This window comes from Muntiacus reevesi, chromosome 6, assembly GCF_963930625.1.
Source record: "Muntiacus reevesi chromosome 6, mMunRee1.1, whole genome shotgun sequence".
NCBI lineage: Eukaryota > Metazoa > Chordata > Mammalia > Artiodactyla > Cervidae > Muntiacus > Muntiacus reevesi.
This window is the reverse complement of record NC_089254.1, coordinates 36,630,755-36,652,353: the sequence shown is the minus strand read 5'-3', so window position 1 is coordinate 36,652,353 and position 21,599 is coordinate 36,630,755. Positions and strand designations below refer to the sequence as shown.

Below are 21,599 nucleotides of genomic sequence, written 5' to 3'. Positions count from 1 at the left end.
AACTGTACATTTTGTCTTTCTTTTTTACTACAAGTAAATCATGAAATTCTTTCCTGTTTCCCTTCTGAATACTTCTAAAATCAGTCCGCTTTTTCTATCTAGCTTCCTATATGCCAATCAATAAGTTTCTCACCTTGACAATAGCCTCTTAATTGGTTCTTTTCTGTAGGTGTTCTACCGATAACCCATATTTCATCCAGTGTTTTCCCTGAAATGCCAATCTCATCAAACTGTTTTCTGCTTAAAAACCTTCAGCAGCTTCCAGTTACCTAGCCACCCCCTCTGGAGGGGGCTCCAGGCTATGGCCCTTTTTACCTTCAGCGTCATCTTCCACTTCATGTTTAGCTACTTATCACCCTCCCCCCAAGCCATACTGAACTCATAATCCGCTCCCTCCAGTTTCTTGCACGCACCTCTCAGCTTTCACACACTCTCCACTCTTGTAATTGTACTATCACCTCTTTCCCTTAACTCAGTATCATGGCAACCTCCTCTGGCCACTCATTCTAGCTAGGTTATCGTATTGTAAGCTCCCAGAATATATATATTATTTCTTATATCAGAAAAATAATTCATTCCTTATTTCTATAAGAAATAAATGTGGGAGCAATCATTTCTTATAGCACTTTATTGTAAATTCTTGTTAAATTTTCAATATTCCTACCCAGCAGTTCCATTTAGGAAGGTGCTGCTTTTTTATTCTAAATAAGGCTCTACTTCTAACACTTAAGTTGAATAGAGAATCAGTAAATATATTAAATGAAAAGTGATGCAGATAATTAGGATCTGAAAAGCTCTAGGTCAAAATGATGATGCTGGCTGGGAAGATGATTGTGGTAACAATACATAGTACTAATGGATAGCATTATTGAGAGCTGACAGTCTGGGCCCTATATATTAATTATATCATTTATTCATCATTACCATCCTACTGTGCAGTTACTATTACTTTTTTAAGGATGGGGAAACTGAAGCTTGGAAACATCACGTAACTTGCACAGGGTTACACAGCTAGGAAGTAGTAAAGTCAGAAGCCAAATCTAAACAGCAGATTGCAGTTACTACTTGGCATGCTGCTCTCATAAGGACTAGGTCAGTATCTATCAGACTTAGGAATTTTACAGATCAGTGTAATTTTAAAATTAAAAATGGAGGGATTAGAGTACAGATAAAATGATATCTAACCTAAGTTTATTAACAATTTCACCAGTTACAATAGTTGTCAGCCATCCCATAATTTCACAAAAGGTCATTTTTTTCTTAAACAATTTGAGAAAACCATCCTTCTCAATATAGAAAATTGCTATTGTTACTCCAACCTTGGTACACTATATTTTGTCCTTATATCAGTGAATATGTTTTACAAGTAAACTTTAAAGACATGTTAGGGTCCTGAGATACTAAAAAACTACTATGATAAAGTAGTTTTCAAAAACTAAACCCATGCATCCAAGAAAACTCAAACTTTGAAAAGCTTTTCACGAGTATTCATTTTGGTAAATATATTTTAATCCACTAATACTTACAATGTATAGTCAGATGACTGAGTCCAGATTTGATCTTGAAAACATTCATAGTAGCAATAGAGAAACTGCCTAATTTATCATTACAATAAATGTGTTGAAGAAATGTTAAATCTAGCACACTTGACACTGGTGTATGCTGATTTTTTAAAAATTTCTTTATAATAGATATGAACATGTGACATGATTACTAATTATAGCAAATTATATTGGCTTTCCAGTTACATAGTAATGTTAAATTTCTTTTTAAATATGCTTATTTAAAATAATCTATTAAATAAAAATATTATTATATAGTATTATTGATTATATACCAATTTATAGAAAATTGTATTGGTGCTTTGTGAATAATAACTCAACTTTAAGATATAAAGAATTTGAGAATCAAGAAGTACCCAAGACCTTGAAGTTATCAGACCTTCATACCAGTAACTTAAAATTTTCAGTGGTCACCCAAAACGTCAGATAACAAACTTTTCATATCTAAAATTTTAAGGCCTCATTGAGATATTGCAAAGAATAAATGTTAAAATACACAGGCACATATGCACACAAATTCATTTTTAGGGTTATCCTTGAGGAAGTAATGTGCAGCACTGGATAATTGATTTTAGTCTTAAATTGTTGTTTAGTCACTAAGTCGTGTTTTAAGTAGAGGTGTTCTGAATGTGCTTGCAGAGAGAGGGAAGAAAGTCTGTAGAAAAGGGAGACGGAATATGCTGGAGAAAGGAGAATTGATGAGGCGTGGTCCCCAGGGAAGAGGTGGGGATGGGATCAAGATGATTGATAGAGGAAATGAGGGTAGCAGGGAGTAAGAGGATTGATTGAGGGGATAAATTGGTTCAGAATGAAGCCAGATGTTCAGAAAGCAAATGTTATTCACCTTACCCTTTTTAGTAATTTCCCTGTTAAAATGCCTTGATCAGAAACAAGGGGTCAGATTTTCCAGTAATCACCATCATTGGTAACCCACATACTACATTCCTCTCCTGTGTAGGTATTCTTGCTCTCTCTTAAAGAGTTCCCAAAATGAAAAATAGACTTACATTGTATTAGATTCTACATAATACCAGGCTCATTACTTAGGTGAGCATAGGAGGGCAGGTGGTAAGCTGGTCTAAATGTAACTTGTAAAACAAGTTAAAAAATTCTGTATATTATACTTCACTGTGTCAGCTCCTATTTGGTATAACATAGCTATCAGCAAGGAGAGATATTTGTGTTAATAACATGTATAACAGTTATGTGCATTTCATATATTTCACTTGTTTCTTTCAAACTATTTTCCCAAAGTCTTTAAAGAAGCATGGAAACATTATTTTTGTATAGAAAAAAATTTCTTAAAAAAAATTTCTTACATAAGTCAAAAGTTTGTTTTAATAAGTTTCTAACTACCTTGATGGCAGAAGCACATGTGAGAAGGGTCAGAGCTATGCAAAGGAGTTGCAATTAAATTTGTTTGTGAGTTGAGGTTGAAACTGTAAAAGCACTTTTGTAATGCTAGATTTTATTTTCACAATCTAGAAGTCTCTCCACTGGAAAGCCTGCTTTCTTAAACTGTATGTTTGACAGAGACCTCTGGTTCTTTGAGCTGAATTTTAAATAATTAAATAATCAGAGCTGGTGACTTTAAATGATAAACTTTTATTCTGAATATACTGTTTTTGCACAAGATTTAACACAACATTTTCTGGGATTATAAATATTTTTATAACTGTAATATACAAATTTTTACAAAAATGTTTTTATCAGGCTAATTTCCACAAAAGTGTCAAGAGAACATAATAAAGGGGAGAAAGGATATATTGTTCACAAAGCCACTTGGCCTTTTTCATGGATGCACACTGAGCATTTCAATAAAAGTATCCCTAATAGTAATGATCCAACAACATACAGCACAACAGAAAAGACAGCTCTGTCAGGTCACACTGTAGACTTAATTGGCATCTTTTCAAGACAGTATCCCATTAGTCTCAGAATTTCTTTGAGTTAATCTTGTGAATTAGAAATAAAGTAGATGAAACTGTTGGTAAAGGTTTTCTAAGACTTTAACATTCTGGAATTTTTTCAAGAAATCAAGAAACTTCAAACCTTTGCTTTATTGATTTGCTCTTTACAGAAATGTACATGGAATAATAGCAGTATTAACATTCTATGCTATGGGAAAACAACACAGGTTCCAGATAATTGTAACATATTTAAAACTGTGAGAAGGTGAAACCATCATTCTACTGTATCCTCTGAGTCACAACATCCATTTTGTTTCCCTAGGTCAGCCTCTGTACCTCTAGACACTTTAATGTCAACTAACATGATTAATGGAATAGTTCAGAGTTTAAATTAAGACATAGAATTTAAGCTTTGGTGGAGAGAAAGATTTAAATGAGATGTAAAATACAAAAGAGCATCAAATAAGCAAGTAACACTTGGGTTGCAAAGGTCACTTAAAAGGGATACTGCCTATTTGAACCCAGTAAGGCCAGTTTAAAAGTTAATAAAACGAATATTATAGGAAAACTTACAAATGGCAGCAACACTGTCTAGATTTTTCCAAGTTAAGCAATAATGCCTCAAGCATTAGAAACATGAAAAAAGATCATACTAAAATCTTATTAGACCCAGGACCTAAAAATCTCTTCAGTCAAACTTGCTAACTATGTCATGTTAAAAACCTGTTACAAATATGGACCACGATTGGTGTTTGGCAGTAATGCTGGTTGTTCAAATGAAGAAAATATAAACAAATCATTAATGCAAAATCCATTCCTGTTATTCAACACCAATGCAAGACTTATTTTGATTTTGTTTTAGTGAAAACTACACAGTGGCATGAGCATAGCAAAAAATTCGGTAAGCAGGAGTTTAAGAGCTTTTTTCTTGATCTCTTGTACTTTTAGTCTTTGAAAATTAATATTATAACAGGCTGTGATTTAAGTTATTGTCCAACAATCAGAACTCAGAAAAATCCTAAAGTAAAAATAATAATTGGATGGAATGAGTGTTACGGTCTTTCAAAATGCATGAAGACTAGTATTAGGCATGAGAACAGTTTTTAGTCAGAGAGCATGTTCTTACTCAATTTATTAACATATATGTGGCTGTCATAATATATGTTTAATTTATAACAGAAAATAAAGGATCATGGCAAGACTCATGCACGTAAATATATTTTGATGGCAAACGAAATCAAATAGGACCCTGCCAGGAGATGCCAAGTTTCACTGTGAAGAACACAACAATATAGTTGATGAAAACATACTTCGGTGACATTAGCCATGAAAATATATTTAATAGATTTTAAAGATAATTTTAAGGTAGTCTGTTGTATGCTGGAAGCAATTTGCTTGTTTTAATGTGCGTCGTTTATGTACACAAGCTAACATAACTATATTTTGATATCCCCTTCTCAACACTTTCATGATTTAAAATAGTCTAGCAAAAGTTAACAATAAATTTTAAATATTTAATTAACAAACAACATGATTTAAACATACTGTTACTAGAGTGAGAAGTTCCATATTTTTTTAAATCACTTTGGTGTTTTCTAAAATGTCAATACCAGTTACAAATGAGACTACAAAATCACAACAATGTATTAGAAATGGTAACTGATGTCAACTCTTAGAACAATAGTTGGCAAAGTGATTCCATTTCCCTCTACCCCCATTTTTAAATAAAAAAATATTTTAAATAAGGAAATGTACACAAGTGGTACTAGGGTATACTAGTGGTGAAGGGAATTACAAATATGTGCAAAGCTAAAAACAAAACAAATATATCTCTTAAACTATGCTAAAGAATTGGTTATATCTTTGATATATGAAGCATATTAAAGCATACTGGATAATGTTAATAAGATTTTTACTTAAAAATGATATATAAGAAAATTTCCAGCATAGACACATACCAGTTTCTGGCATGTTTGAAAAAAGAATATCTGCATACTTCCAGCCTTCAGCAGAATTATTCCCTATAATTGTTACACATTCATTGTTTTTATCCATTCTTCAAATACTGTTTAACCCTGAAAATAATCTTTAAAAGCATAAATAAATTCTACCATATTACTCTATAATGAAATATCTGTTTTAATACACTAACCATTTTCACTAATGAGGCTGTATAAAAACAATTTTGATTATTCACAATCAAGTATTCATGTGCATACATAGAGATTCAAGGTTTCCTATTTGTTCAGATTATTGTAAAACCCTCATCAAATTGTATGGAAATTTTGGTCAAGTGCTCATATCATTTAAAATGGAGGCAACAAAAGCAGCAGCGAATTTGGGATTGTACGTGCTACTATTCCAGCGAACAGAGAGGAAACCTAGGATGTCTCTTCACTGAGAACATATATGTACTCTTCAAAAAATAAATGTGTCAAATCTGATTTATGTACTTAAAATATCTGTACATAGATTTTCAGGCAAAAGCACGAATCTGTATAAAATCCATTAATTCCCATTTCACCAATCCAATCATTCAGCATTTACATTGCACAGTATATTCAGAGTAGTTTAAAGACATTTTAAATGATGACTTAAGTGCATTACACTGCAAGGTTCAGATTCTTACATAACAATAATGTCACTCAGTTAACTTTTCAATGGACTATACTCTACAGTAAGAGAGAAACAAACCCAAAGTTAAAATAGCAGCAGCATCATGCAAAATACCCTTGGTAACCAAAGTTCATTTATCACAAGAAAAAACATTTCCCCTCCCCCCAACAAGCTTTTCTTAGAGCATTTTGAAGTATCTGGCTAGCACTACGGAACTTTACTGTGAACAAAAAGGACATTACATCGAAGCATTTATTAAGGGCTCACATTTATGAGGAAATATGTCACATATTGATTCTACCTTCAAGCACCTTTAATGTAATTTCTTAGTTATTATTTTCAAACAACCAATTCATTATACCCACCAAAACTTGACCATCATTTGTGTTATATCTCTGGCAGAGAAGCCATTCTTCATAAGGCATTTTATTCATGGCATTTTTTTTTTTTTTTTGTAGAAAATAAGCCACTATTTCTATTTTGCCAGATTACACCAATGTTAATTCTTTCTCCCTCTGTTTCTCTCTATATATTTCCAATAACAATTACTCAAAGCAGGAAATAATTTTTAACAGAAGAATAAGTGAAGGAAAAAAAGCAACTCTTTTCCCCAAGAGATTTTCTTGGTAAAAGAACAAGGATTGCAGCAAGTCAAAATCAAGACAATTTGCATGATCCATAAACAACTGTGTGGGGAGCCCTTTAACATGTAATCACCAACAAGGCAACAACAAATTTTCAAATTTTCCAATAGAGCATGTATAGAATTTTGCTTCGATGTTATACATAGATGATGCAGCATTCACACAAGTTGAAGGATCTGACACCCTGACATGCAGCCAGTGGGTGCCTTGCCTTATGAGTCTTCGTCTTAGATGGATGCCATGGGGTGGGCCCAGCTAGTGGTCTGCTGAGTTCGCAGTTGACCCTATTTTAATGCAGTTGAGGGCTCCTGATTCAGCAGGGTCTGGAGTTTAATCTGCAGATTTGGTTTGAGAAGGTCATAACTGGTGGTGTCTGCTGCCAGATAAAAGCCAAAGTAGTACACACTGGATGCCCATGATGGACCACAGGGAGGGGTTTAATCCAGAGACACCACCACAGTCGGTATAATCCTCCTGTTGGAAAGAAAGGGGAAAAGAAAACTCCTGAAAAATATTTAGTAAGACATCTCTCCAAGTACCCTATGTTTAGTCCACTTCTGAACTCACCTTATAATGCTGCTTTGCTTTGAATGCAGATAAATTACATTGTCCTATATTTTACTATTCAACAATTTTGGATTAATCTATTTTCCCAGTACCATTTGAAGAACGCTTTACATTTTTAGTTGTAGAGTCTGATGATTATTAAAGGAAATACTTTAATAATAAATGGTGAATTGAATGATATACCAATTTCTAAAGTAAAAAAAAAAACCCTTACTTTCACAGTGTTAAGCATCCTTTTATATTTATAAATATAAGATATAAAAATGTAACAGTCTGTTTTATAATTCAAAAAAATTAAGATATTAGCAATTATACTCTATAAGGCAAAGTTTGAGACTGGTAAAATAAATAAATTTGAAAATGAGCATTTATTTTCCATATCCAGTTTGAAAGGTTAGGGTTTGGACCTTCATCTGGACCTTCATCAAGAATTAAATGAACAATAATGTAGTTGAACCCTCAAGGAAGGACACTTTGAAAACTTATATCCAAAATAAGGAGCTAAGCTAGCAAGAGAGATTTGTTCTGTTTAGAGATACCAATTTGCTCATTTGGATCCCACATTGTCTACTGGTGGATCATTAGATTCCTTGGTAACACAAAATAACTTTTATTCCTAGGTTCTGTATTCTGTAATATTTTTTGCATCCTTTGATTCCTTTAGGAATTGCATTAAAAAAAACCTTCCTATCTTAAAAGGTAAATGACTAGGTATAAGATAAGCTACAAGGATATATTATACAACATGAGGAATGTAGCAATATTTTATAACTATAAATGGGAGAAAAACCTTTAAAAATTGTGAATCACTATATTTTACACGTGGAACTTTAATATTATAGGTCAATTATACTTCAATTAAAAAAAAAACTCCACAATCCCTCCACAAACCCAGGAAATCCCTTATCTCATTATTTTCCTAAACATCTTTTAAGAATTCACTAATCCAAGGTTCATCGTCCAATAATCAAAATAACAGGTTATGAAAGAAGTACATTTTATAGTCAGAAAAATTTTACAAAGACTCTGAGCTCCCAGACACTAAAACAATGGCTTTTTTTGCTCAGTAGGATTTAATACAGTGCCTGTCACTGAGCATATACAATTTCTTCTTGAATTGTATTTTAAGGCAGAAGTCTGTTAAAGGTAAATCTGAAGAAAAATAATCCATTAAAGAACATTTTGTTTTTCACATCTCAGAGGTGGGATTCCTGGATCGTATAGTAATTATATTTTTAATTTTTTTAGGAAACTCAATGCTGTTTTCCAGAGTGGCTGCACCAACTCACACTCACACCAACAGTATGTAAAGACAGTCCACATCCTTTTATCTATAGCATTGCCAGCACTTATCGCTTGTCATTTTGTTAATAGCCATTCTAACAGGTGTGAGGCGATACTCGTGGTTTTGACTTGTATTGTTCTGATGTTTAGTGACATTAAGTATTTTTCATGTACTATTGGCCATCTGTATATCTTCTTTGTAAAAATGTTTACTGAGATCCTTTGCAAATTTTAAAATCAGATTATTTCTTTGATATTGAGTTATATGAGTTCTTTATAGATTTTGGATACTGGCCCCTTATCATGTACACAATTTGCAAACATTCCCTCCCATTCTATGGGCTGCCTTCTAATTCTGTTGTTTTCCTTTGCTGTGCAGAAAATTTTAAGTTTGACGTTATCCCACTTTTTTGTTGTTGCCTTTGCTTTTCTATGGTGACAGGTCCAAACAGTCATTACCAAAACCAGTGCCAAGGAGATTACTCCCTGTATTTTCTCCTAGATTTATTATGGTTTCAGGTCTTCAAATCACTAATCCATTTTGAGTTGATTTTTGTGAATGGTGTTAAGATAGTGGTCCAGTTTTATTCCTCTACATATGGCTGTTCAGTTTTCCTATTACTTCAGCTGTTTAATATAGTTTCAAATCAAGATGTATCATGCATCCAACTTTTCCCTTCAAGATTGCTTTGGATATTTGGGTTTTCTGTAGTTTCATATATATATTTTAGGATTGTTCTAATTCTGTGAAAAATGTCATTGAAATTTTGATGGTGATTGCATGGAATTTATGAATTACTTTGGGTGGTACAGACGTTTGAATAATTCTTCTAATCTATGAGCTCTGAATATCTTCCATTTATTTCTTTCATCTCTGCCTTATAGTTTTCAAAATATAGGTCTTTCACTTCCTTGGTTAAAATTATTCTTACGTATTTTATTCATTTTGATCCAATTCTAAGTGGAATTACTTTCTTAATTTCTCTGAGTTCATTATTATTATACAGAAATGGAAATGTTCTTTGTACAATAATTTTACATTTTACATTTTTACTGAATTTATTAACTCAGTTTCTTGGTAGAGTCTTTAAGACCTTCTATATATAATATCATGTAGTCTATAAAGACAGTTTTAATTCTTCTTTTTCAATTTGGATGTCTTTTATTTCTTTATGCCTATTTGCTCTGTCTAGCACTTTCAGTAATGTGTTGAATAAAAGTAGTAAGAGTGGGTATTTATATCTTGTTCCTGATCTTAGAAGAAAAAGCTTTCATCTTTCACAGCATATGTTAGCTGTGGCTTATCATATGTGGCCTTTATTATGTTGATACACATTCCCTTTATATCCACTGTTTTGAGAGTTATCATAAACGGGTGTTGAATTTTGTTGAATGCTTTTTCTGCATCTATTAAGATGATCATATGATTTTTAGCCTTCATTTTGCTAATGTGTATATCACATCAATTGATTTTGTGGTTTGTGAACAATCACTGCATTCCAGGAAAAAACCCCACTTGATCATGGTGTATGACCCTTTTAAAGTATTGTTGAATTAATTTGATAATGTTGAGGATTTTTTTATCTGTTTTCATCAAGTATATTGACTTGCAATTTTCTTGTAGTGCCCTTGTCTGGTTTTGGTATCATGGTAATAAGACTGGCTTTGTAAAAATGAATTAGGAAGTATTCATTTCTCTTCTTATATTTTGGGAGTTTGGAAGGGACAGGTATTAATTGTTCTTCGAATGTTTGATAGAATTCACCAGTGAGGCCATCTGTTTGTGGACTTTGTTGGAAGGTTTTTGATAACTGATTCAATCTTCTTACTAGTAACTGGTCTGTTTAGATTTTCTATTTCTCCATGAATGAGTCTTGACATGTTGTATGTTTCTAAAAAATTATCCATTTCTTCAAAGCTGTTGGATTTGTTTGCAATTTTTAAATTTTATTATTTCTCCCTTTGTCTGTTAATATTTGCTTTATATATTTAGGTGCTCCTATGTTGGGTGCATAAATATTTACAAATGTTTATATCCTTTTGTTAGATTGACTCCTTTATTATTATGTAATGATCATGATTGTCTCTTACTACAGTTTTTCTATTAAAGCCTATTTTGTCTATGTATATACCTAGCCCAGCTTTCTTCTGGGTTCTATTTGTATGGAATATCTTCTTCCATTTCAGTCTGTGAATGTCTGTAAAGTTGAAATGGGACTCTATAGTTATTATAACTGTTATAAATATAAAATGTTTATTTAAACCTCATAATATTTAGTGCTATATATGCAATAATTTATAACATTTTACTGACTTATTTTGAGACTTAAGTTCAAATGCATTCTAAAACTCTTAGTCTGTGTAACCATTGATTATTGTACGATAGTTGTTATTTTTACTATATTTGTCTAGGTGATTAACCCAGTCATTACAATATTAGATTATTCTGAATTTGACTATTTTTACCAGTGAGATTTATACTTTGATATGTTTTCCTATTATTAATTAGTGCTGTTTTGTTTCATTTTAAAGGAGTGCCTTTAACATTTCTTATAAGGTCAGTCTAATGATAATGAACTCCAGTGTTCGCTTGTCTATAACTCTTTATTTATCCTTCGAATTGGAAGGACAGTTTTACTAGATATGAGTATTTTTGTTTGGTAGGTTTTCTTCTTTCAGTACTTTACATACATCATGCCACTCACATCAGGCCCGCACATTTTGGTGGAAAGATACTGGTAGCCTTAAATGTCTCTTTGTATGTTACAAGATGTTTTTCTTGCTGCTTTTAAGATTCTCTCCTTATCATTTACTTTAAACTTTTTTAATATTTATTTTATGTTAGAATATAGTTGATACACATTGTCATGTCAGTTTCAGGTACGGCAAAGTGATTCATTTATACATAGACATATATCTACTTTTTGGGATTATTTTCTTATATAGCTTATTATAGAGATGTTGAGTGATGTTTCCTGTGGTTTACAGTAGATCCTTGTTGATTATCTATTGTAGGTATAATAGTGTGTGTATGTTAATCCGAATCCCAAAATGTATACCTTCCCTGACATTTCCCTTTTGGTAGCCAGAAGTTTGTTTCTGAAGTCTGTGAATCTGTTCCTGTTTTGTAAATAAGTTCATTTGTACCATATTTTTAAATTCCTCATATAAGTGATATCATATGCTATTTGTCTTTGTCTGTCACTTACTTCTAGTGTGATTATCTCTAAATCCATCCATGATGTTGCTGCAAATGGCAATGTTTTGTTCTTTAATGGACAAATAATATTCTGCTGCATATATGTACCACAGTTTCTTTATCCATTCCTCTCATGATTGACATGTAGGTTGCTTTCGTGTTCTGTCTATTGTAGACAGTGCGGTGATGAACACTGGGGTGTATGTCTCTTTTCCAATTATAGTTTTCTCCAGATGCAGGCCCAAGACTGGGAGTGCTAGATCATATGCTAACTCTATTTTTAACTTTTAAGGAACCTCCATATTGTTCTCCATAGTGGCTACATTTCCAGCAACAATGTAGGAAGGGTCCCTCTCCCGTGCACCCAGTGTTTATTGTTTGTGGACATTTTATGGCAGTTGTTCTGATTGGTGCAAGGCGACACCTCATTATAGTTTTTATTTCAATATCCCTAGTACTTAGTGAGGTTGAGCATCTTTTCATGTGTATGTTTTATTTATTTATAATTAGTTTTTATTAGTGTATAGTTGATTTGCAACATTGTTGGTTTTCTCTGGATAACAAAGTGAATCAGTTATATGTGTGTGTGTGTGTATGTATAGATAGATTCTTTTCCCATGTAGGTCATTACAGATTATTGAAAAGAGTTCACTGAGTGAACAGGTTTTTATAAGTTACTATGAGTAATTTATATTTATATAAATTGTTACATAATATAATAATTATATAATAATAAATTATTTTATATACAGTAGTCTGTATATGCTATTCCCAATCTCCTAATTCACCCCTCCTACCCTCCTTTCCCCCCTTAATAACCGTAAGTTTATTTTCTATATCTGTAACTCTATTTTTGTTTTGTAAGTAGGTTCATTTGTACCATCTTTTTAGATCCCACATATCATCTATATGTCTTTGGAGAAATTTAGATCTTCTGTCCATTTTTGATTGGATTGTTTTTTGATATTGAGCTGCATGACCTATTTGCATGTTTTGGAGAGTAATCCCTTGCTAGTCGATTCATTTGCAAGTATTTTCTCCCATTGTGTGGACTGTCTTCTCATTTTGTTTATGATTTCCTTTGCCATGAAAAAACTCGAGTTTAATTAGGTTCTATTAGTTTGTTTTTATTTGCATTACTCTAGGAGGCTAATCCAAAAAGATAGTGCTGTGACTTATGTCAAAGAGTATTCTGCCTGTGTTTTCCTCTAAGAGTTTTATAGTATCTGGTTTTCCAATTAGGTCTTTAATCCATTTTGAGTCTATTTTTGTGTGTGGTATTAGAGAATGTTCTAGTTTCTTTCTTTCACATGTATCTGTCCAGTGTTCCCAGCACCACTTGTTGAAGAGACTGTCTTTTCTTCGTTATAGATTTACCAGAGATTGTCTTGCCACCTTTGTCATAGATTTACTCTTGATAATTTAGAGATCCATACAAAGACACATTAATTAAAATATATTTGAAATAAAACACTGTGTAAATTTAAGGTGTACATGTTAATTTGATAATTTATGTACTGTAATATAATTGCCATTGTAGTGATAATTAGCACCTCTATCGTATTACATAACTGTCTTTTTTTTTTAGTAGTTAGAATAATTCATTTATTAGTCTCTTAGCAAGTTTGATGACTATAGTAGTTTTCTATACTCAGAGTACTATGCATTAGCTCTCTAGAGCTTATTTACTACTTGTTCTAAGATTGTACCCTTGAACAACATCTGTCTTATCCCCTACCCCCTATTCCATGGTAAGCACCATTTATTCTGTTTTTATGAGTTTGGCTTTTTAGATTTTACACACAGTACTTGTTTTTCTTATTTAGTATAATATGCCCAAAGTCCACTCATGTTGCTGCAGATGGCAGTTTGCAGTTTCTTGTGGCTGAAAAATATAATACTGTGTGCCTATATGCACATATAAGCATAAATTCCACCTCTTGTTTATCTGTTCACTGGTTTACGGACCTCTATGTTATCCTCATAACTTCTTGACCATTGTGAATAATGCTACAATGAATGTGGAGTATGGCTATTGCCTCAAAATCCTGTTTTCATGTCTTTTGCATATATACCCAGAAATAGAATTGATGGATCATAATGGTAGATTTATTTTTATTTGAGGAAGCTCCATATTGGTAGCAACAATTTACATTTCAACCAACAGTATATAAATGTTCCCTTTTAGTCATATCTCACCAATACCTGTTGTCTCTCATCTTCTTGATGAAATCCATTCCAACAGGTGTGAGATGACAGCTCACTATAGTCTTGTGTTTGCTTGAAAAAAGGTCTATTTAGTTTTTCTGCCTGTTTGTTAGTCAGATTATTTTGTTTTTGAGTTTGATGAGTTTTTTTAAATATATTTTGGATTTTGGATATAAAACCCTTATCTGATACATGGTTTGCAAATTTTTTCTTGAAATCTGTTGTTTTTTCATCTTGTCAGTTGTTGCTTTTGCTGTGGAGAAGCATTTGAGTTTGATGTAGTCCCATTTGCTTATTTTTGCTTTTACTGTATGTACTTTTGGTGTTATATCCAAACATCATTGCCAAAACAATGTTGAGGAGCTTCCTATGTTTCTACTAAGTTTTATAGATACTAGGCTTTATGTTTAAATCTGTTATCCATTTTGAGTTAATTTTTGTGAATGGTGTTAAGATAGGGGTCCAATTTCATTGTTCTGCATGTGTTTATCTCATCTCCCCATCATCATTTGTCAAAGAGGCTATTATTTCCCATTGGGTGTTCTTGGCTCCATGATCAAATATTAGTTGACAGTGTAAGCAGGGATTTAATTCTGGGCTCTGTTCTGTTGGTCTCTGTCCATTTTTATGCCACTACCATGCCTTTTAAAATAATGTATTATTAAAAAAAATAAAAATAATGTATTATTACTGTAGCTTTGTAGTACAGTCAAAAACAGGACATATGACACCTCTCATTTTTTCTGAGAAATGCTTTGACTATTTGCAGACTTTGTCATTTCATATAAATTTTGGAGATTTTTTTTTCTATTTCTGTAAAGAATGCCATTGATATTTTGATGGAGATTGTGTTGAATCTACAGTTGACTTTGAGTAGTATAGATATTATAACAATATCAATCTTATGATCAGTTAACATGGGATGTCTTTCCATATGTTTGTGTTGGCTTCAGTTCCTTTCAGGAAAGTCTTATAGTTTTAATTTAATAGAGAACTTTCGTTTTGTTGGTTAAAGTTATTTCCAGATATTTCATTGTTTTTGATGGTATTGTGAATGTGACAGTTTTAGATGCTTCATCTTTAGTATACAGAAATAAAACTGATTTTTAAATGTTGACTTTAGAGCCTGAAATTTAATAAAATTGGTGATTAGTGACAGCAGTTTTTGGCAGTAGTTTTTATATACAGAATCGTATCATATGCACATAATGACAGTTTTACCTCTTCCTTCACTATGCATTTGGAGGTATTTCCTCTTCCTTACTTGGTTTGGGTGTTATTTGGATACCTCTTATCTGTAACTCTCTAGGCTTCCTAGATTTGGATAGTGTTTCTTTTCTCAGGTTAGGAAAGTTTTCAATCATTTCTTCAGTTTTCTGCCTGTGTCTGCCTTTCTTTTCCTTCTGGGACACTAGAATGTGAATTTCAGTCTACTTGATGTGTCTCATAAGTTGCTTTAGCTATCTATCTTCACTTTCTTTATTCTTTTGGTTCCTGATGGAATGAATCACTGCTCTGTCTGTGAGTTTACTGATACTTTCTCCCACTTCATCTAGTCTGCTATTTGAACTCCTCTCTATTGGCCTTTTCAGTATAGTTACTGTATTCGTCAGCTCTGTGACATTTGTTTGGTACTTTCTTGCATATTCTTTGCTGAAATTCTCAGTTCATGCATTCTTCTCCTGATATGGTGACTATTTTTATGACCATATTTTGAACTCTTCCTCATGTCACTCACTCTTCTCTGTATCATTAAGGTCTGTTTGTGGAGTTCTTTTTCTTTTAAGACATATTTTTCTGTTTCTTCACTTTCCTTGACACCCTGTGTTGTGGTTTTCCCTTTGGATCCTAGTAGTTGAGGGTGTGCTAACATCTGTCAGTGTCCCAGTAGGGGAGATCTCAGTCAGCACCAGAAACAGGCTGATTGGAGGCTGGATCCTCAGGCAGCAGCCTCCAAAATATGCGAAAACACCTCTTTCAGGGAAAGACTGAGGGATGGGCACTTCTGCCTGCTCCCTCTGTGCTGAATTCTAAGGGGATAGGCATTTGAGAACTATTTGTTTGCTGTGGTTCTAGGTCCTTTGGTGGATGTGAACGCGAGCCCTGCTGGCTCTCAGAGCCAAGTGACAAAAGGGTGTGTCTTTTGGGAAGCTACCTCAAAAGCCAAGGTGCCAGATGGGATCACAAGCTTCTTTTAGGAAGATACCATTGACCTGGAGTAAGTCAGAGGGTCAATGGGCATAGTCTACCCCTTCGCCTGTCTCCAGGGAGTCGTGAAGTAAGTCCCTAAACGTGAGCTAAACTAGAAGCCTTCAGTTCAGTCACTCAGTCATGTCCGACTCTTTGCGACCCCATGAATTGCAGCACACCAGGCCTCCCTGTCCATCACCAACTCCCGGAGTTGACTCAAACTCATGCCCATCAAGTCTGTGATGCCATCCAGCCATCTCATTCTCTGTCGTCCCCTCCTCCTCCTGCCCCCAATCCCTCCCAGCATCAGAGTCTTTTCCAATGAGTCAACTCTTCGCATGAGGTGGCCAAAGTACTGGAGTTTCAGCTTCAGCATCAGTCCTTCCAATGAACACCCAGGACTGATCTCCTTTAGGATGGACTGGCTGGATCTCCTCGCAGTCCAAGGGACTCTCAAGAGTCTTCTCCAACACCACAGTTCAAAAGCATCAATTCTTCGGTGCTTAGCTTTCTTCACCGTCCAACTCTCACATCCATACATGACCACTGGAAAAACCATAGCCTTGACTAGACGGACCTTTGTTGGCAAAGTAATGTCTCTGCTTTTTAATATGTTGTCTAGGTAGGTCATAACTTTCCTTCCAAGGAGTAAGCGTCTTTTAATTTCATAGCTGCAATCACCATCTGCAGTGATTTTGGAGCCCAAAAAAATAAAGTCTAACACTGTTTCCACTGTCTCCCCCTCTATTTCCCATGAGGTGATGGGACCAGATGCCATGATCTTAGTTTTCTGAATGTTAAGATTTAAGCCAACTTTTTCACTCTCCTCTTTCACTTTCATTAGCCTTACCTGCAGGCAAATCTTTTAAAGTATGTAAATAGCCTCTCTAAGGGAAAGGTTGGGAGAAGTGCATTTCTCTCTGCTCTCTCTTCTGAACTTTGGAAGGAGAGCCACAGGGAGTCCTTGCAAATCTGTTAAAAATTGTTTCTTTGTAGCTATAGTCTTGTCTGTCTTATGGACACAAGGCCCATTAGACTTTCAAAGCTAGAAGTTTGGGGGGCCCATCCCTCAGGTGAGAGTCTTAAAAGTTGGGGTGCAGAGAAGTTGTTGTACATATATACATTGATTCCATTGCTCAACCATAAAAAGAAAACTGAGTAAAGTTAATCAGAAAGAGGAAAACAATGATCTTACATTGATGCATATATAAGGAATCTATAGAAAGGGTACCAGTGAACCTGTTTTCAGGGCAGAAATAGAGACGCAGATGTAGAGAATGGACTTGAGGATACAATGGAGGAAGGAGAAGGTGGGATGAATTGAGAGAGTAGCACCGACATATACAGTATTATGTGTACAATAGAGAACTGACAGGAAGCTCTGCCCAGTGCTCCGTGGTGACCTAGACGGTGAGGCGGGCGCAGGGCCAAGGGAGGCTCGAGAGGGAGGAGAAGATATACGTATATTTATAGCTGATTCATGTTGTTGCACAGGAGAAACTAGCAACATTGTAAAGCAATTATCCTCCAATTAAAAATAATTTTAAAAATTAAAAAAAAAATTGGGCTGTTAGAAGTTCAACCTAAACCCTGCACTGCTCAGGTCGAAGCCGTGAGTTCCTTTCTAATTGTATGTTGCTGGGCCAGGTGAGTGGTTTATGGAGACCATGTTCCTCAGCTTTTCCTACTCATTTGCGTGTGTATTACATTCACTCAGTTCATAAGAGTTGCTCATCTACTTTCTACATTTCTCTCAGAGGGTATTGCTCTTTTCATAGCTGTAGGTTTGGTAGGACTGTGGGTTAAGGGTGAATTTTAAGTCTCCTCTGTCACCATCTTGGACCAGAAACTCAATAACTCACGCTTCTAAACCTTTACCCCTGAATGCTCCTCTGAGCTCCACATGCATTGAGCACTATCACCTCTCCTTTTGATTCTCAGAAACATCTTAAATTTGCCCCTAAATGTTATTTTTCTGAATGATATTTCTAGGAGTAATGAAGCAGGTCAAAGACAACAGATCATCTGAGTCTTCCTTTTTTCAAATCTAATCTATTAGCCTATCCTCTTAACTCTAGTTTCAAAATATATCCCCAGACCTACTACTTACTATGTCATGTCCAGTTTACTGTTACTTCCGGCCTACCCTCTTGCAAAAGTTGCCTCCCTTGACTCTCTGCTTCCATTCTTGCTCTTTAACAATTTTCTCTCCAAAAAGTAGCCTTCTTAAAACCAAACCCTTTCACGCCCTTCTTGAAATTTCTCAGAACAAAATCCAAATTTCTTATAAAGGCCTACAAAGCTTTATGTGGTGTGCAGCTTGGCTGCCTCTCCATCTTCATCTTCCTCTATTCCTCCCCGCTTCACATTGCTCCAATAACACTAACTTTCTCTGCAACAGATAAAGGTATTTGTTTTCTTGGGACCTTTGCATTTCCTCTTCTCTTTGTTCAAATACCCTTCCCTCTACGTAGATTAACCAGGTGAAAAAACAGGATGCTGAATTGCATGTGAATTTGAGATAAAAAATTACATTTTAGTATAAATGTATCTTAAATATCTCAGGCATATAACAGTGGCCTGACACATAGTAGGTGTACTGCAAGTACTTGGTAAATGAGTACTTGTACTCAAATAAAGTAGTGGTTGTTTGATTAGTTAGGAACACTACAAACATAAAATACTAACTTAAAGGCTTAATTGTCACTTCACTAGGAGAGCTTTCCAGTTCTGGGTAAGTATTAATTTGATAGACTACAAAATAAGCAAACATACAAGACCCATTGATGTATTAATGCAGAATACATCTGTATGTTCTAGAAATGTTATGGAAAGAAAAATATTCTTTCTGGCTCTGCTTTCATTGTTTTTATTTTTATATTTCCAATGTTTTTTTTGAGGGGGGGTTAATTTCCTCTGGGTGATGATGAGCTATGTCTGTTTCAGTCTGGGAGGTGGTAGTTCAGATAACTTATTTGGAGTCCCTGAAGTCTGCATGTTGATCCACACTGAAAAATCTGTCCCTTCAGTTTCCTGATCATGTTTTCTCAAATGTTTTGCATGGGCAACCACATATACCAAGACTTGAAATTATTATATGAAAATAAATTATGAGATACGTTCTAAAAACATTCTAAATCACAAATGCATAGATGTGGGAGAAACCTCAGCATTTTTTTTTCCTGTTTTAAAGAGACCAAAATCCCACTAACACCATAACCAGATAAATCAGTCTGATTTTTAAAGGTTAGTGGAGTAGATAATAGACTGGTACCTTGTTTCAGCTTTAAACGGTAAAGGAATAGAGTGCCAAAATTATTTACATATATTTTAAGATATGAAAGAGTAATTTTAATTTCCTTCTAGGGACCTGTCTCAAAATACTCTTAGTAAAGATAACAACTAAGAATGCCTCATTCTTTTTTTTTTTCTGTCCCATTACTACTCAAGGAAAAAAAACATCTAAACCATGTTCTTGCCCTGAGGCTTATTTTTTAAGACCAGATATACCAGTAAGTAAAAATCTCTCCATTTTTCTCTTGTTAGACAAGTATTACTTAACTCTCTTCCTTTCTTTCCCCGCCCCGAACCTGGGGTGACTGGCTAATTGCAAACAGTAAGAGCTCACGGTGAGTGTATACTTGATAGTGTCCAACTCTTTGCAACACTGTGGATTGCAGCCTGCCAGGCTCCTCTCTCCATGGGATTTTCCTGGCAAGAAAACTGGAGTGGCTTCCCATTTCCTCCTCCAGGGAGTAAGAGCTCAAATCATTGGTAAAAAGCATCCACCAAATAATAACTAACTCTGGAATTTAGATAGGTCTATACTTACATCACCCACAGCAGCTTCAAAGAAAATGCATATTTAAAATTATTTACGCAGGTAGATACTACACATAACTCTCTTAATAGGAATAAGATCCCTAACAAAGCATTTCCTACATAGCACCTTAGTACACTTACCACATTCAATCATGAGGTAGGTTTAATGTATGTGTATGTATACACACATATTTATCCTACATATTCATTTCTCGTGTTGTCAATAACATGTATTTACCAATTATGTTTGCATAAAATAATGAACTTCCTCAATAGTACATGTTACTGATTTGCTTTGATTTTCTTTGCCACTTAATTCTTCAAAAGCATTATTTTATTATCCCAGAACATTTTGACACTCCCTCTGCTATTCCATTTTTCTCTCCTTCTGATGAGCTCACTCTTCAGTAATGGCCACATCTCCACCTAGTGGTTTCCTAACCAAAGACTACCTGGACAGCAGTGAAGAAAGAACATAACAAATGCTGTCTAGTTACAACATTCAGGATTCCAAAACATCAAAAAAGAATAGAAAATGTAATGGAACTCTGACTATAAACTCAGGCCCTAAAATATCTATTCAGTCGTACTGAGTATGTAATTCAGAAATTTGTCAGAGAATAACAAATAATGATAATCCTAGCCTAGATAATGTAAATAATATTAAGTAAAATTAACTTAGAAATTAGAAGCACTTAGTGATACTAAAATATTTCACTAAGAACATCAATAACTAAGAAATGCTGTTTAGACAATATTCATTTACATAAGGGAAAAATTAGGATAATGAGCTTAGAAGGTACCGAATAATGCTTGTTAAAACTGAAATATTTCATTACTTTTATGTTAGCAACTTTTGAAACAAAACTTACGACTGTCTCTAATAATTGTCCTTAGGGTATTTCTCTTAAGTAAAAGTAAGACATCATGAAGAATGTATACTTTTTTCCCACATTGACTTAACCTTTAGTAAAATCTTAAGAAACATTTCCAGCAAGAATACTGGAGTGGGGTGCCATTCCCTTCTCCAGGGGATCTTCCCAGAAGAGACATTACTAATTTTTAACTAAATATAGGAAACTGATAGCCTCTATTCAGGATTAGAAACATGTAATTTTGAACGTTGCTATTTACAAAACATTACTACTGGTATTTTAAAAACCTGGCCTCAGGATATTTATTGTAGTGGATTTAGGGATATGGATTACTTTTTAAACTTTCAAGCCAAACACAAAAACAAAGAAAAATTAGAGAAAGTGACTGACCATCCACACCACATGAAAACTTGCAGTAAAATGAAGATAGGAGCTGACATCATGGTACAGGCACCACTCGTTGTGCATATAAGTTGATCCTATTAATAACGGGCAAAGTAGCAATACAGGAAAAGGAAAGAAAACACAGAAAAGAAGACATACAAGATGAGATTTCATGCAATTTGCTGGCAGTCAGCAGTTTACGTGAGCCTCCACTCAGAGCAGATTCACAGTGACCATTGCAAATAAGCATTACCAAAATATTCCAGTGCTAAAAAAACACAAGACATTATTAGCACATTAAGCTACTGAGCAAGAGTTGTACTTTCACACACAATCCA

General features: G+C 34.2%; 1 protein-coding gene across 6 annotated transcripts in view; it reads right to left on the bottom strand.

Moving 5' to 3' along the window:
* Positions 1-3,147: 3,147 nt before the first annotated feature.
* The window catches only part of CACNA2D1 (calcium voltage-gated channel auxiliary subunit alpha2delta 1), a 494,429-nt gene continuing 475,977 nt past the window's right edge, over positions 3,148-21,599 (bottom strand). For all 6 annotated transcript variants that reach the window (XM_065939979.1, XM_065939980.1, XM_065939982.1 and 3 more), the window contains one exon: positions 3,148-7,206. In XM_065939979.1, the coding sequence (XP_065796051.1) occupies positions 7,090-7,206 (117 nt within the window). In that variant the 3' untranslated portion in view covers positions 3,148-7,089. The remainder of the gene's footprint in view (positions 7,207-21,599) is intronic.